This window comes from Salmo salar, chromosome ssa12, assembly GCF_905237065.1.
Source record: "Salmo salar chromosome ssa12, Ssal_v3.1, whole genome shotgun sequence".
Taxonomy (NCBI): domain Eukaryota; kingdom Metazoa; phylum Chordata; class Actinopteri; order Salmoniformes; family Salmonidae; genus Salmo; species Salmo salar.
Genome location: NC_059453.1, coordinates 4,794,395 through 4,811,800, shown reverse-complemented (window position 1 = coordinate 4,811,800; position 17,406 = coordinate 4,794,395). Strand labels below are relative to the sequence as shown.

General features: G+C 40.3%; 1 protein-coding gene across 1 annotated transcript in view; it reads right to left on the bottom strand.

Annotated features, from left to right (window-relative positions):
- The window catches only part of LOC106563992 (glutamate receptor ionotropic, NMDA 2A), a 428,098-nt gene that overhangs the window by 3,722 nt on the left and 406,970 nt on the right, over positions 1 to 17,406 (bottom strand). The window contains exons 18-19 of the mRNA XM_045690511.1: positions 9,068 to 9,248; positions 1,342 to 2,211 (exon numbers count right to left, since the gene is read on the bottom strand). Of these exons, the coding sequence (XP_045546467.1) occupies positions 1,342 to 2,211; positions 9,068 to 9,248 (1,051 nt within the window). The remainder of the gene's footprint in view (positions 1 to 1,341; positions 2,212 to 9,067; positions 9,249 to 17,406) is intronic.

The following is a 17,406-nucleotide window of genomic DNA, read 5'->3' as shown; positions in this document are numbered from 1 at the left end:
ATCGCTATTTGTGAATTTATGAAACCTGTGCTGATTGAAAAATATTTTGATGTGGGGTGCCGTCCTCAAACAATCGCATGGCATGCTTTCGCTGTAAAGCCTATTGTAAATCGGACAATGCAGTTAGATTAACAATAATTTAAGCTTTTAACCGATATAAGATACTTGTATGTACTTAAATGTTTAATATCCATAATGTTATGATTATTTATTTGAATTGCGTGCCCTCCAATTTCACCAGAAGTTGTCGACAGGTGTCCTGCTTGCGGGACGCCTAGCCATAACATGCTGATTACCACAGAACACGGTAGACATTTAAACATAATTATTACCACACATTTACTGTTCTTGTCTTTGTTATTGTGTTTACATGTGCTGTACTTCTATAATACCATAGTAATACTATATTAATACCGCTATAGTACTATAGTTATACTACATTAATGCTTACTGTTCTTGTCCTTGCTGGAGGAGGTAGCTCCAGTGCTGGTGTGTTTGTAGGTGTTGTACTTCTATAATACTATAGTTATACTACAGTACTACAGTTATACAACCGTTATACTACAGTAATACTGTAGTAATACTTACTGTTCTTGTCCTTGATGGAGGAGGCAGTTCCAGTTCTGGTGTGTTTGTAGGTGCTGTACTTCTATAATACTATAGTTTTACTACAGTAATACTTCTATAATACTACAGTTATACTACATTAATACTTACTGTTCTTGTCCTTGCTGGCGGAGGCAGTTCCAGTGCTGGTGTGTTTGTAAGTTGAATACTTCTATAATACTACAGCTATACTACAGTAATACTACAGTAATAATTATATAATACTTCTATAACACTACAGCCATAGCACTGTAATAATACAGTAATACATCTATAATACTAGAATTAAAATACAGTAATACCACAGTAATAATTATATTATACTGCAGTAATACAACATTAATACTTTCTGTTCTTGGCCTTGCTGGAGGAGGCATCTCCAGTGTTGTTGTGTTTGTAGGTGCTGTACTTCTATAATTCTATAGTAATACTACATTACTACTTCTATAATACTACAGTAATACTACAGTAATACTTACTGTTCTTGTCCTTCGTGGAGGAGGCAGCTCTAGTGCTGGTGTGTTTGTAGGTGATGTACTTCTATAATACTATAGTTATACTACACTACTACAGTTCTATTCTTCTATTTTCTATAATACTACAGCTTTACTACAGTAATACTTCTATAATACTATAGTTATACTACAGTAAAACTACAATAATACTTCTATAATACCATACTTCTACTATATTAATACCGCTATAGTACTATAGTTATACTACATTAATACTTACTGTTCTTGTCTTTGCTGGAGGAGGCAGCTCCAGTGCTGGTGTGTTTGTAGGTGCTGTACTTCTTGTCCTTCAGAGAGTGGAGGTCAGCATCCTCAGAGTGGCTGTGGTGCAGCAGAGTGGCGCTCAGCTGCAGGATGGAAGCGTCCACGGAGTGTGTGTTGGAGTGCTCCAAGTGAGAGTGTCTGAGGTCGGAGTGCGTGTGTGTGAGGTCAGGGGGTTCCTGGAGGCTGTCTCTCTGGTAGAGCGGGGCGGAGTGTAGACTGGACTGGTCTGAGTCTATGGAATAGATCTTCTCGTGACTCCTCCCACTGCCGCCTCCCCCCCCTATTCCTCCCATCCCCCCCACCGGGCGTTTCTTCAGTCCGTCTTTTGGGGGTTTGAACCCCCCCATCCCCATCCTGGGGCCCCCCAGATCTGACTCCATGTAGGAGGGGGGCCGGCTGGAACACTCAGAGATGTCAGAATGGGGTGGGTCTTCTGGGAGGTAACGCTGGCTCTTCATTGTTGCAGGGCCCGGGACAGGGGCGGAGCCAGCAGATCCACAGGCGGGAACACCAGCGGGACCGGACAACGGGATTGGTCCTTGTTTCAGCGTCTCCACGCTCTTCTTCCATAGGGAACGGGGTTTGGAAGAGGGGCCGGCCAGGCCGGGGGGGCGGGGTTTGCCATTGTCGGCGGTAACGCTGACCTCTATGTTGTTGGGGTTAGCATCGTTGAGGTTGAGGGGGTGGTGTTTGGGTATCCCTGGGTACGGGCCTGGGGAGGAGTTATTCAGCAGGTCTTTGTGCCGACCCAGGAAGCCCTGTAGAGTGGAAGTGTTGCTATAGAGACCACCCTGGCCTTTAGGAGACAGACTGACGACAGAGGTACCTAGAGGAGAGACAGTATAACATCTATAATCTATAGAGACCACCTGGAGACAGTATAACATCTATAATCTATAGAGACCTCCTGGAGACAGTACAACATCTATAATCTATAGAGACCACCTGGAGACAGTATAACATCTATAATCTATAGAGACCTCCTGGAGACTGTATAACATCTATAATCTATAGAGACCTCCTGGAGACAGTATAACATCTATAATCTATAGAGACCACCTGGAGACAGTATAACATCTATAATCTATAGAGACCACTTGGAGACAGTATAACATCTATAATCTATAGAGACTACCTGGAGACAGTATAACATCTATAATCTATAGAGACCACTTGGAGACAGTATAACATCTATAATCTATAGAGACTACCTGGAGACAGTATAACATCTATAATCTATAGAGACTACCTGGAGACAGTTTAACATCTATAATCTATAGAGACCACCTGGAAACAGTATAACATCTATAATCTATAGAGACCACCTGGAGACAGTATAACATCTATAATCTATAGAGACTACCTGGAGACAGTATAACATCTATAATCTATAGAGACCACCTGGAGACAGTATAACATCTATATATAAATATTAGATAGAATATATAACATCTATAATCTATAGAGACCACCTGGAGACAGTATAACATCTATAATCTATAGAGACTACCTGGAGACAGTATAACATCTATAATCTATAGAGACCACCTGGAGACAGTATAACATCTATAATCTATAGAGACCACCTGGAGACAGTATAACATATATAATATATAGAGACCACCTGGAGACAGTATAACATCTATAATCTATAGAGACTACCTGGAGACAGTATAACATCTATAATCTATAGAGACCACCTGGAGACAGTATAACATCTATAATCTATAGAGACTACCTGGAGACAGTATAACATCTATAATCTATAGAGACCACTTGGAGACAGTATAACATCTATAATCTATAGAGACCACCTGGAGACAGTATAACATCTATAATCTATAGAGACCTCCTGGAGACAGTATAACATCTATAATCTATAGAGACCTCCTGGAGACAGTATAACATCTATAATCTATGGAGACTACCTGGAGACAGTATAACATCTATGATCTATAGAGACCACCTGGAGACAGTATAACATCTATAATCTATAGAGACTACCTGGAGACAGTATAACATCTATAAAATATAGAGACTACCTGGAGACAGTATAACATCTATATATAAATATTAGATAGAATATATAACATCTATAATCTATAGAGACCTCCTGGAGACAGTATAACATCTATAATCTATAGAGACTACCTGGAGACAGTATAACATCTATAATCTATAGAGACCACCTGGAGACAGTATAACATATATAATCTATAGAGATCACCTGGAGACAGTATAACATCTATATATAAATATTAGATAGAATATATAAGATCTATCATCTATAGAGACCACCTGGAGACAGTATAACATCTATAATCTATAGAGACCACCTGGAGACAGTATAACATCTATAATCTATAGAGACCACCTGGAGACAGTATAACATCTATAATCTATAGAGACTACCTGGAGACAGTATAACATCTATAATCTATAGAGACCACTTGGAGACAGTATAACATCTATAATCTATAGAGACCACCTGGAGACAGTATAACATCTATAATCTATAGAGACCACTTGGAGACAGTATAACATCTATAATCTATAGAGACCACTTGGAGACAGTATAACATCTATATATAAATATTAGATATAATATATAACATCTATAATCTATTGCAGGGGTCTCCAACCTTTTCTAACAAGAGAGCTACTTTAAACAAATCAATGGTGCTGCAAGCTACTCATTGTTTTCTAGCTTTCAAATAGGCTCTTTCTTCTCCTCTCCCATGCAACTCTTCTCCTGGTCCTTGTGTACAAGAGAACGTAGTGTACTATTTTGTCACCTCTTCCCCTGGTCCTTAGAAAGTAGTGTACTATGTTGTCAACTCTTCCCCTGGTCCTTAGAAAGTAGTGTACTATGTTGTCAACTCTTCCCCTGGTCCTTAGAGAGAAAGTAGTGTACTATGTTGTCAACTCTTCCCCTGGTCCTTAGAGAGAAAGTAGTGTACTATGTTGTCAACTCTTCCCCTGGTCCTTAGAGAGAAAGTAGTGTACTATGTTGTCAACTCTTCCCCTGGTCCTTAGAGAGAAAGTAGTGTACTATGTTGTCAACTCTTCCCTTATCATGTCTACACCTCTACTGTGGGACTCTGTTACTACATTTATTATGTCTACACCTCTACTGTGGGACTCTGTTACTATATTTATTATGTCTACACCTCTACTGTGGGAACCTGTTACTACATTTATTATGTCTACACCTCTACGGTGTGACTCTGTTACTATATTTATTATGTCTACACCTCTACTGTGGGACTCTGTTACTACATTTATTATGTCTACACCTCTACTGTGGGAATCTGTTACTACATTTATTATGTCTACACCTCTACTGTGGGAATCTGTTACTATATTTATTATGTCTACACCTCTACTGTGGGACTCTGTTACTACATTTATTATGTCTACACCTCTACTGTGGGAATCTGTTACTACATTTATTATGTCTACACCTCTACTGTGGGACTCTGTTACTATATTTATTATGTCTACACCTCTACTGTGGGAATCTGTTACTACATTTATTATGTCTACACCTCTACTGTGGGACTCTGTTTACTACATTTATTATGTCTACACCTCTACTGTGGGGCTCTGTTACTACATTTATTATGTCTACACCTCTACTGTGGGACTCTGTTACTACATTTATTATGTCTACACCTCTACTGTGGGACTCTGTTACTACATTTATTATGTCTACACCTCTACTGTGGGACTCTGTTACTACATTTATTATGTCTACACCTCTACTGTGGGGCTCTGTTACTACATTTATTATGTCTACACCTCTACTGTGGGGCTCTGTTACTACATTTATTATGTCTACACCTCTACTGTGGGGCTCTGTTACTACATTTATTATGTCTACACCTCTACTGTGGGGCTCTGTTACTACATTTATTATGTCTACACCTCTACTGTGGGGCTCTGTTACTACATTTATTATGTCTACACCTCTACTGTGGGGCTCTGTTACTACATTTATTATGTCTACACCTCTACTGTGGGGCTCTGTTACTACATTTATTATGTCTACACCTCTACTGTGGGGCTCTGTTACTACATTTATTATGTCTACACCTCTACTGTGGGGCTCTGTTACTATATTTATTATGTCTACACCTCTACTGTGGGGCTCTGTTACTACATTTATTATGTCTACACCTCTACTGTGGGGCTCTGTTACTACATTTATTATGTCTACACCTCTACTGTGGGGCTCTGTTACTACATTTATTATGTCTACACCTCTACTGTGGGGCTCTGTTACTACATTTATTATGTCTACACCTCTACTGTGGGGCTCTGTTACTACATTTATTATGTCTACACCTCTACTGTGGGACTCTGTTACTACATTTATTATGTCTACACCTCTACTGTGGGAATCTGTTATTACTATATTTATTATGTCTACACCTCTACGGTGTGACTCTGTTACTATATTTATTATGTCTACACCTCTACTGTGGGACTCTGTTACTACATTTATTATGTCTACACCTCTACTGTGGGACTCTGTTACTATATTTATTATGTCTACACCTCTACTGTGGGACTCTGTTACTACATTTATTATGTCTACACCTCTACTGTGGGACTCTGTTACTACATTTATTATGTCTACACCTCTACTGTGGGACTCTGTTATTACTACATTTATTATGTCTACACCTCTACTGTGGGGCTCTGTTACTACATTTATTATGTCTACACCTCTACTGTGGGACTCTGTTACTATATTTATTATGTCTACACCTCTACTGTAGGACTCTGTTACTACATTTATTATCTCTACACCTCTACTGTGGGACTCTGTTACTACATTTATTATGTCTACACCTCTACTGTGGGACTCTGTTACTACATTTATTATGTCTACACCTCTACTGTGGGACTCTGTTACTACATTTATTATGTCTACACCTCTACTGTGGGACTCTGTTACTACATTTATTATGTCTACACCTCTACTGTGGGAATCTGTTACTATATTTATTATGTCTACACCTCTACTGTGGGACTCTGTTACTACATTTATTATGTCTACACCTCTACTGTGGGACTCTGTTACTACATTTATTATGTCTACACCTCTACTGTAGGACTCTGTTACTACATTTATTATGTCTACACCTCTACTGTGGGACTCTGTTACTACATTTATTATGTCTACACCTCTACTGTGGGACTCTGTTATTACTACATTTATTATGTCTACACCTCTACTGTGGGGCTCTGTTACTACATTTATTATGTCTACACCTCTACTGTGGGACTCTGTTACTACATTTATTATGTCTACACCTCTACTGTGGGACTCTGTTACTACATTTATTATGTCTACACCTCTACTGTGGGAATCTGTTATTACTATATTTATTATGTCTACACCTCTACTGTGGGACTCTGTTACTATATTTATTATGTCTACACCTCTACTGTGGGACTCTGTTACTATATTTATTATGTCTACACCTCTACTGTGGAACTCTGTTACTATATTTATTATGTCTACACCTCTACTGTAGGACTCTGTTATTACTATATTTATTATGTCTACACCTCTACTGTGGGACTCTGTTATTACTACATTTATTATGTCTACACCTCTACTGTGGGACTCTGTTACTACATTTATTATGTCTACACCTCTACTGTAGGACTCTGTTATTACTACATTTATTATGTCTACACCTCTACTGTGGGACTCTGTTATTACTACATTTATTATGTCTACACCTCTACTGTGGGACTCTGTTACTACATTTATTATGTCTACACCTCTACTGTGGGACTCTGTTACCACATTTATTATGTCTACACCTCTACTGTGGGAATCTGTTACTACATTTATTATGTCTACACCTCTACTGTAGGACTCTGTTATTACTACATTTATTATGTCTACACCTCTACTGTGGAACTCTGTTACTATATTTATTATGTCTACACCTCTACTGTGGGACTCTGTTACTACATTTATTATGTCTACACCTCTACTGTGGGACTCTGTTACTACATTTATTATGTCTACACCTCTACTGTGGGAACCTGTTACTACATTTATTATGTCTACACCTCTACTGTAGGACTCTGTTACTACATTTATTATCTCTACACCTCTACTGTGGGAACCTGTTACTACATTTATTATGTCTACACCTCTACTGTGGGACTCTGTTACTACATTTATTATGTCTACACCTCTACTGTGGGACTCTGTTACTATATTTATTATGTCTACACCTCTACTGTGGGAATCTGTTATTACTACATTTATTATGTCTACACGTCTACTGTGGGGCTCTGTTACTACATTTATTATGTCTACACCTCTACTGTGGGACTCTGTTACTACATTTATTATGTCTACACCTCTACTGTGGGACTCTGTTACTACATTTATTATGTCTATACCCTCTACTGTGGGGCTCTGTTACTACATTTATTATGTCTACACCTCTACTGTGGGACTCTGTTACTACATTTATTATGTCTACACCTCTACTGTGGGACTCTGTTACTACATTTATTATGTCTACACCTCTACTGTGGGACTCTGTTACTACATTTATTATGTCTACACCTCTACTGTGGGACTCTGTTACTACATTTATTATGTCTACACCTCTACTGTGGGGTTCTGTTACTACATTTATTATGTCTACACCTCTACTGTGGGACTCTGTTACTATATTTATTATGTCTACACCTCTACTGTGGGACTCTGTTACTACATTTATTATGTCTACACCTCTACTGTGGGACTCTGTTACTACATTTATTATGTCTACACCTCTACTGTGGGGCTCTGTTACTACATTTATTATGTCTACACCTCTACTGTGGGAATCTGTTATTACTACATGTATTATGTCTACACCTCTACTGTGGGGCTCTGTTACTATATTTATTATGTCTACACCTCTACTGTGGGACTCTGTTACTACATTTATTATGTCTACACCTCTACTGTGGGACTCTGTTACTACATTTATTATGTCTACACCTCTACTGTGGGACTCTGTTACTACATTTATTATGTCTACACCTCTACTGTGGGACTCTGTTATTACTACATTTATTATGTCTACCTTCGGTTTTGAGACGTTTCTTCTACAGACACTTTAATGGATACTTTTAAATTATATTATGTTAGCTAATCATTAATATAACAAATACAAAAAATATATATTTAAAAAAAATGTCAAAGTATAATTGTTAGAGATGACTAATGTTACTGTCACCTCTACAACAACAAAAAAACACTTAAATGAGTGTAAATTTGCATTGGGAGTGCCAATATGGCCGACTTGTACCTTCAAAGCCTTTCATAGCATCAGCAAGATTTATATACATCATTGGGTACGACAGTTGAAATAAGCTGATGAGGCATTTTTAAGTTACATTCTTTAAAAATCAAAGGATATATATCATGAATTTAATTTAAAAGTTTAAAAAAAATGTAAGTAACAATTCCAGATTTTCCTTTTTATTTCCTGATAAAATTCCCCAAATTTCCCCGAAGTTCCGGTTGGAATATTCCCAGGGAATTTGAAATCCTCCAAACCAGGTATTTTTTGGAAAAGTTCCTGTAATTCTATTAGTTTTTTGCTGGGTTAGAGATGTGAGGTCAGGGGTTAGAGGTTAGAGGTTTATCATACCTTTCATCATGTTGATGATACCGGGCTGCAGCAGGGCCGGGGAGCGTTTAGGAGAAGAAGACAGGCTGATCTTCTTAGCTGACTTCAGAAGGTGTAACATGTTGGCCTGAGGAGAGAAGTCTAACTCTGGAGGCTTCTTCTTTAACTCTATATGGACCCCGTGGACACAAGACCAGATACCCTGGAGAGGAGGAGGAGAGGAGGAGGAGGAGAGGAGGAGGAAGAGAGGAGGAGGAGGAAGAGAGGAGGAGGGTTAGGAGGAGATGAGGAAGAGAAGAGGGGGTGATGATGATGATGGTGATGGATGGGCGGGGGGAATGGAGGAGAATAGGGAACAGAAAGAGAGAGGAAGAAGATCAGTGTGAGGCATCACACACAGACAGACAGACAGACAGACAGACAGACAGACAGACAGACAGACAGACAGACAGACAGACAGACAGACAGAGTAACCCTTGGAAGTAGCAGCAGCAGTTCTAAACACTGCGGGGTAGAACATTATACATTTTAACTGCTCACTACTCCTCCACACTCCTCTCCTCTTTAAACGGGTTAACTCCTCACTACTCTCCTCTCTGCTCAGCGTAGCGCAGCGACAGGGACATGGCTGATAAGTAACACAACTGGAGTCAACACCAGGGACATGGCTGATAAATAACACAACCTGGAGTCAACACCAGGGACATGACTGATAAATAACACAACTGGAGTCAACACCAGGGACATGGCTGAAAAATAACACAACTGGAGTCAACACCAGGGACATGACAGATAAATAACACAAGTGGAGTCAACACCAGGGACATGAAAGATAAATAACAAAACTGGAGTCAACACCAGGGACATGGCTGAAAAATAACACAACTGGAGTCAAAACCAGGGACATGACTGAAAAATAACACAACTGGAGTCAACACCAGGGACATGACTGATAAAAAACACAACTGGAGTCAACACCAGGGACATGGTTGATAAATAACACAACTGGAGTCAACACCAGGGACATGACTGGTAAATAAACTGGAGTCAAAACCAGGGATATGGCTGGTAAATAACACAACTGGAGTCAACACCAGGGACATGACTGATAAATAACACAACTGGAGTCAACACCAGGGACATGGCTGATAAATAACACAACTGGAGTCAACACCAGGGACATGACTGATAAATAAACTGGAGTCAACAACAGGGACATGACTGATAAATAACATAACTGGAGTCAACACCAGGGACATGACTGATAAATAACACAACTGGAGTCAACACCAGGGACATGGTTGATAAATAACACAACTGGAGTGAACACCAGGGACATGACTGGTAAATAAACTGGAGTCAAATCCAGGGACATGACTGATAAATACCACAACTGGAGTCAAAACCAGGGACATGGCTGATAAATAACACAACTGGAGTCAACACCAGGGACATGACAGGTAAATAAACTGCAGTCAAATCCAGGGATATGGCTGGTAAATAACATAACTGGAGTCAACACCAGGGACATGACTGATAAATAACACAACTGGAGTCAACAACAGGGACATGACTGATAAATAACATAACTGGAGTCAACACCAGGGACATGACTGATAAATAACACAACTGGAGTCAACACCAGGGACATGGCTGATAAATAACACAACTGGAGTCAAAACCAGGGACAAGATTGATAAATAACACAACTGGAGTCAACACCAGGGACATGACTGATAAATACCACAACTGGAGTCAACACCAGAGACATGACTGATAAATAACACAACTGGAGTCAACACCAGGGACATGACTGATAAATACCACAACTGGAGTCAAAACCAGGGACATGACTGATAAATAACACAACTGGAGTCAACACCAGGGACATGACTGATAAATAACACAATTGGAGTCAACACCAGGGACATGACTGATAAATACCACAACTGGAGTCAACACCAGGGACATGACTGATAAATAACACAACTGGAGTCAACACCTGGGACATGGCTGAAAAATAACACAACTGGAGTCAACACCAGGGACATGACTGATAAATAAACTGGAGTCAACACCTGGGACATGACTGAAAAATAACACAACTGGAGTCAACACCAGGGACATGACTGATAAATAAACTGGAGTCAACACCAGTGACATAGCTGAAAAATAACACAACTGGAGTCAACACCAGGGACATGACTGATAAATAACACAACTGGAGTCAACACCAGGGACATGCCTGAGAAATAACACAACTGGAGTCAACACCAGGGACATGACTAATAAATAACACAACTGGAGTCAACACCTGGGACATGACTGAAAAATAACACAATGGAGTCAACACCAGGGACATGACTGGTAAATAAACTGGAGTCAAAACCAGGGATATGGCTGGTAAATAACACAACTGGAGTCAACACCAGGGACATGACTGATAAATAAACTGGAGTCAACAACAGGGACATGACTGATAAATAACATAACTGGAGTCAACACCAGGGACATGACTGATAAATAACACAACTGGAGTCAACACCAGGGACATGGCTGATAAATAACACAACTGGAGTCAAAACCAGGGACAAGATTGATAAATAACACAACTGGAGTCAACACCAGGGACATGACTGATAAATACTACAACTGGAGTCAACACCAGAGACATGACTGATAAATAACACAACTGGAGTCAACACCAGGGACATGACTGATAAATACCACAACTGGAGTCAAAACCAGGGACATGACTGATAAATAACACAACTGGAGTCAACACCAGGGACATGACTGATAAATAAAACAATTGGAGTCAACACCAGGGACATGACTGATAACTACCAAAACTGGAGTCAACACCAGGGACATGACTGATAAATAACATAACTGGAGTAAACACCTGGGACATGGCTGAAAAATAACACAACTGGAGTCAACACCAGGGACATGACTGATAAATAAACTGGAGTCAACACCAGGGACATGGCTGAAAAATAACACAACTGGAGTCAACACCTGGGACATGACTGAAAAATAACACAACTGGAGTCAACACCAGGGACATGACTGATAAATAACACAACTGGAGTCAACACCAGAGACATGACTAATAAATAACACAACTGGAATGAACACCAGGGACATGACTGGTAAATAAACTGGAGTCAAATCCAGGGATATGGCTGGTAAATAACACAACTGGAGTCAACACAAGGGACATGACTGATAAATAACACAACTGAAAGTCAACACCAGGGACATGGCTGATAAATAACACAACTGGAGTCAACACCAGGGACATGACAGGTAAATAAACTGCAGTCAAAACCAGGGATATGGCTGGTAAATAACACAACTGGAGTCAACACCAGGGACATGACTGATAAATAAACTGGAGTCAACAACAGGGACATGACTGATAAATAACATAACTGGAGTCAACACCAGGGACATGACTGATAAATAACACAACTGGAGTCAACACCAGGGACATGGCTGATAAATAACACAACTGGAGTCAAAACCAGGGACAAGATTGATAAATAACACAACTGGAGTCAACACCAGGGACATGACTGATAAATACCACAACTGGAGTCAACACCAGAGACATGACTGATAAATAACATAACTGGAGTCAACACCAGGGACATGACTGATAAATACCACAACTGGAGTCAAAACCAGGGATATGACTGATAAATAACACAACTGGAGTCAACACCAGGGACATGACTGATAAATAACACAATTGGAGTCAACACCAGGGACATGGCTGATAAATAACACAACTGGAGTCAACACCAGGGACATGACAGGTAAATAAACTGCAGTCAAAACCAGGGATATGGCTGGTAAATAACACAACTGGAGTCAACACCAGGGACATGACTGATAAATAAACTGGAGTCAACAACAGGGACATGGCTGATAAATAACATAACTGGAGTAAACACCAGGGACATGACTGATAAATAACACAACTGGAGTCAACACCAGGGACATGGCTGATAAATAACACAACTGGAGTCAAAACCAGGGACAAGATTGATAAATAACACAACTGGAGTCAACACCAGGGACATGACTGATAAATACCACAACTGGAGTCAACACCAGAGACATGACTGATAAATAACATAACTGGAGTCAACACCAGGGACATGACTGATAAATACCACAACTGGAGTCAAAACCAGGGACATGACTGATAAATAACACAACTGGAGTCAACACCAGGGACATGACTGATAAATAACACAATTGGAGTCAACACCAGGGACATGACTGATAAATAACACAACTGGAGTCAACACCAGGGACATGACTGATAAATAACACAATTGGAGTCAACACCAGGGACATGACTGATAAATACCACAACTGGAGTCAACACCAGGGACATGCCTGATAAATAACACAACTGGAGTCAACACCAGGGACATGACTAATAATTAACACAACTGGAGTCAACACAAGGGGGACATGGCTGAAAAATAACACAACTGGAGTCAACACCTGGGACATGACTGAAAAAGAACACAACTGGAGTCAACACCAGGGACATGACTGATAAATAAACTGGAGTCAAAACCAGGGACATGACTGATAAATAACACAACTGGAGTCAACACCAGGGACATGACTGATAAATAACACAACTGGAGTCAACACCAGGGACATGACTGATAAATAACACAACTGGAGTCAACACCAGGGACATGACTGATAAATAACACAACTGGAGTCAACACCTGGGACATGGCTGAAAAATAACACAACTGGAGTCAACACCAGGGACATGACTGATAAATAAAACTGGAGTCAACACCTGGGACATGACTGAAAAATAACACAACTGGAGTCAACACCAGGGACATGACTGATAAATAAACTGGAGTCAACACCAGTGACATAGCTGAAAAATAACACAACTGGAGTCAACACCAGGGACATGACTGATAAATAACACAACTGGAGTCAACACCAGGGACATGCCTGAGAAATAACACAACTGGAGTCAACACCAGGGACATGGCTGATAAATAACACAACTGGAGTCAACACCTGGGACATGGCTGAAAAATAACACAATGGAGTCAACACCAGGGACATGACTGGTAAATAAACTGGAGTCAAAACCAGGGATATGGCTGGTAAATAACACAACTGGAGTCAACACCAGGGACATGACTGATAAATAAACTGGAGTCAACAACAGGGACATGACTGATAAATAACATAACTGGAGTCAACACCAGGGACATGACTGATAAATAACACAACTGGAGTCAACACCAGGGACATGGCTGATAAATAACATAACTGGAGTCAAAACCAGGGACAAGATTGATAAATAACACAACTGGAGTCAACACCAGGGACATGACAGATAAATACCACAACTGGAGTCAACACCAGAGACATGACTGATAAATAACACAACTGGAGTCAACACCAGGGACATGACTGATAAATACCACAACTGGAGTCAAAACCAGGGACATGACTGATAAATAACACAACTGGAGTCAACACCAGGGACATGACTGATAAATAACACAATTGGAGTCAACACCAGGGACATGACTGATAACTACCACAACTGGAGTCAACACCAGGGACATGACTGATAAATAACATAACTGGAGTAAACACCTGGGACATGGCTGAAAAATAACACAACTGGAGTCAACACCAGGGACATGACTGATAAATAAACTGGAGTCAACACCAGGGACATGGCTGAAAAAGAACACAGCTGGAGTCAACACCTGGGACATGACTGAAAAATAACACAACTGGAGTCAACACCAGGGACATGACTGATAAATAACACAACTGGAGTCAACACCAGGGACATGACTAATAAATAACACAACTGGAGTGAACACCAGGGACATGACTGGTAAATAAACTGGAGTCAAATCCAGGGATATGGCTGGTAAATAACACAACTGGAGTCAACACAAGGGACATGACTGATAAATAACACAACTGAGAGTCAACAACAGGGACATGGCTGATAAATAACACAACTGGAGTCAACACCAGGGACATGACAGGTAAATAAACTGCAGTCAAAACCAGGGATATGGCTGGTAAATAACACAACTGGAGTCAACACCAGGGACATGACTGATAAATAAACTGGAGTCAACAACAGGGACATGACTGATAAATAACATAACTGGAGTCAACACCAGGGACATGACTGATAAATAACACAACTGGAGTCAACACCAGGGACATGGCTGATAAATAACACAACTGGAGTCAAAACCAGGGACAAGATTGATAAATAACACAACTGGAGTCAACACCAGGGACATGACTGATAAATACCACAACTGGAGTCAACACCAGAGACATGACTGATAAATAACATAACTGGAGTCAACACCAGGGACATGACTGATAAATACCACAACTGGAGTCAAAACCAGGGATATGACTGATAAATAACACAACTGGAGTCAACACCAGGGACATGACTGATAAATAACACAATTGGAGTCAACACCAGGGACATGGCTGATAAATAACACAACTGGAGTCAACACCAGGGACATGACAGGTAAATAAACTGCAGTCAAAACCAGGGATATGGCTGGTAAATAACACAACTGGAGTCAACACCAGGGACATGACTGATAAATAAACTGGAGTCAACAACAGGGACATGGCTGATAAATAACATAACTGGAGTAAACACCAGGGACATGACTGATAAATAACACAACTGGAGTCAACACCAGGGACATGGCTGATAAATAACACAACTGGAGTCAAAACCAGGGACAAGATTGATAAATAACACAACTGGAGTCAACACCAGGGACATGACTGATAAATACCACAACTGGAGTCAACACCAGAGACATGACTGATAAATAACATAACTGGAGTCAACACCAGGGACATGACTGATAAATACCACAACTGGAGTCAAAACCAGGGACATGACTGATAAATAACACAACTGGAGTCAACACCAGGGACATGACTGATAAATAACACAATTGGAGTCAACACCAGGGACATGACTGATAAATAACACAACTGGAGTCAACACCAGGGACATGACTGATAAATAACACAATTGGAGTCAACACCAGGGACATGACTGATAAATACCACAACTGGAGTCAACACCAGGGACATGCCTGATAAATAACACAACTGGAGTCAACACCAGGGACATGACTAATAATTACACAACTGGAGTCAACACAAGGGGGACATGGCTGAAAAATAACACAACTGGAGTCAACACCTGGGACATGACTGAAAAAGAACACAACTGGAGTCAACACCAGGGACATGACTGATAAATAAACTGGAGTCAACACCAGGGACATGACTGAAAAATAACACAACTGGAGTCAACACCAGGGACATGGTTGATAAATAACACAACTGGAGTCAACACCAGAGACATGACTAATAAATAACACAACTGGAGTCAACACCAGGGACATGGCTGATAAATAACACAACTGGAGTCAACACCAGAGACATGACTAATAAATAATACAACTGGAGTCAACACCAGGGACATGGCTGATAAATAACACAACTGGAGTCAACACCAGGGACATGGCTGATAAATAACGCAACTGGAGTCAACACCAGGGACATGACTGATAAATAACACAATTGGAGTCAACACCAGGGACATGACTGATAACTACCACAACTGGAGTCAACACCACGGACATGACTGATAAATAACATATCTGGAGTAAACACCTGGGACATGGCTGAAAAATAACACAACTGGAGTCAACACCAGGGACATGACTGATAAATAAACTGGAGTCAACACCAGGGACATGGCTGAAAAAGAACACAGCTGGAGTCAACACCTGGGACATGACTGAAAAATAACACAACTGGAGTCAACACCAGGGACATGACTAATAAATAACACAACTGGAGTCAACACCAGGGACATGACTAATAAATAACACAATTGGAGTGAACACCAGGGACATGACTGGTAAATAAACTGGAGTCAAATCCAGGGATATGGCTGGTAAATAACACAACTGGAGTCAACACCAGGGACATGACTGATAAATAACACAACTGGAGTCAACACCAGGGACATGGCTGATAAATAACACAACTGGAGTCAACACCAGGGACATGACAGGTAAATAAACTGCAGTCAAAACCAGGGATATGGCTGGTAAATAACACAACTGGAGTCAACACCAGGGACATGACTGATAAATAAACTGGAGTCAACAACAGGGACATGACTGATAAATAACATAACTGGAGTCAACACCAGGGACATGACTGATAAATAACACAACTGGAGTCAACACCAGGGACATGGCTGATAA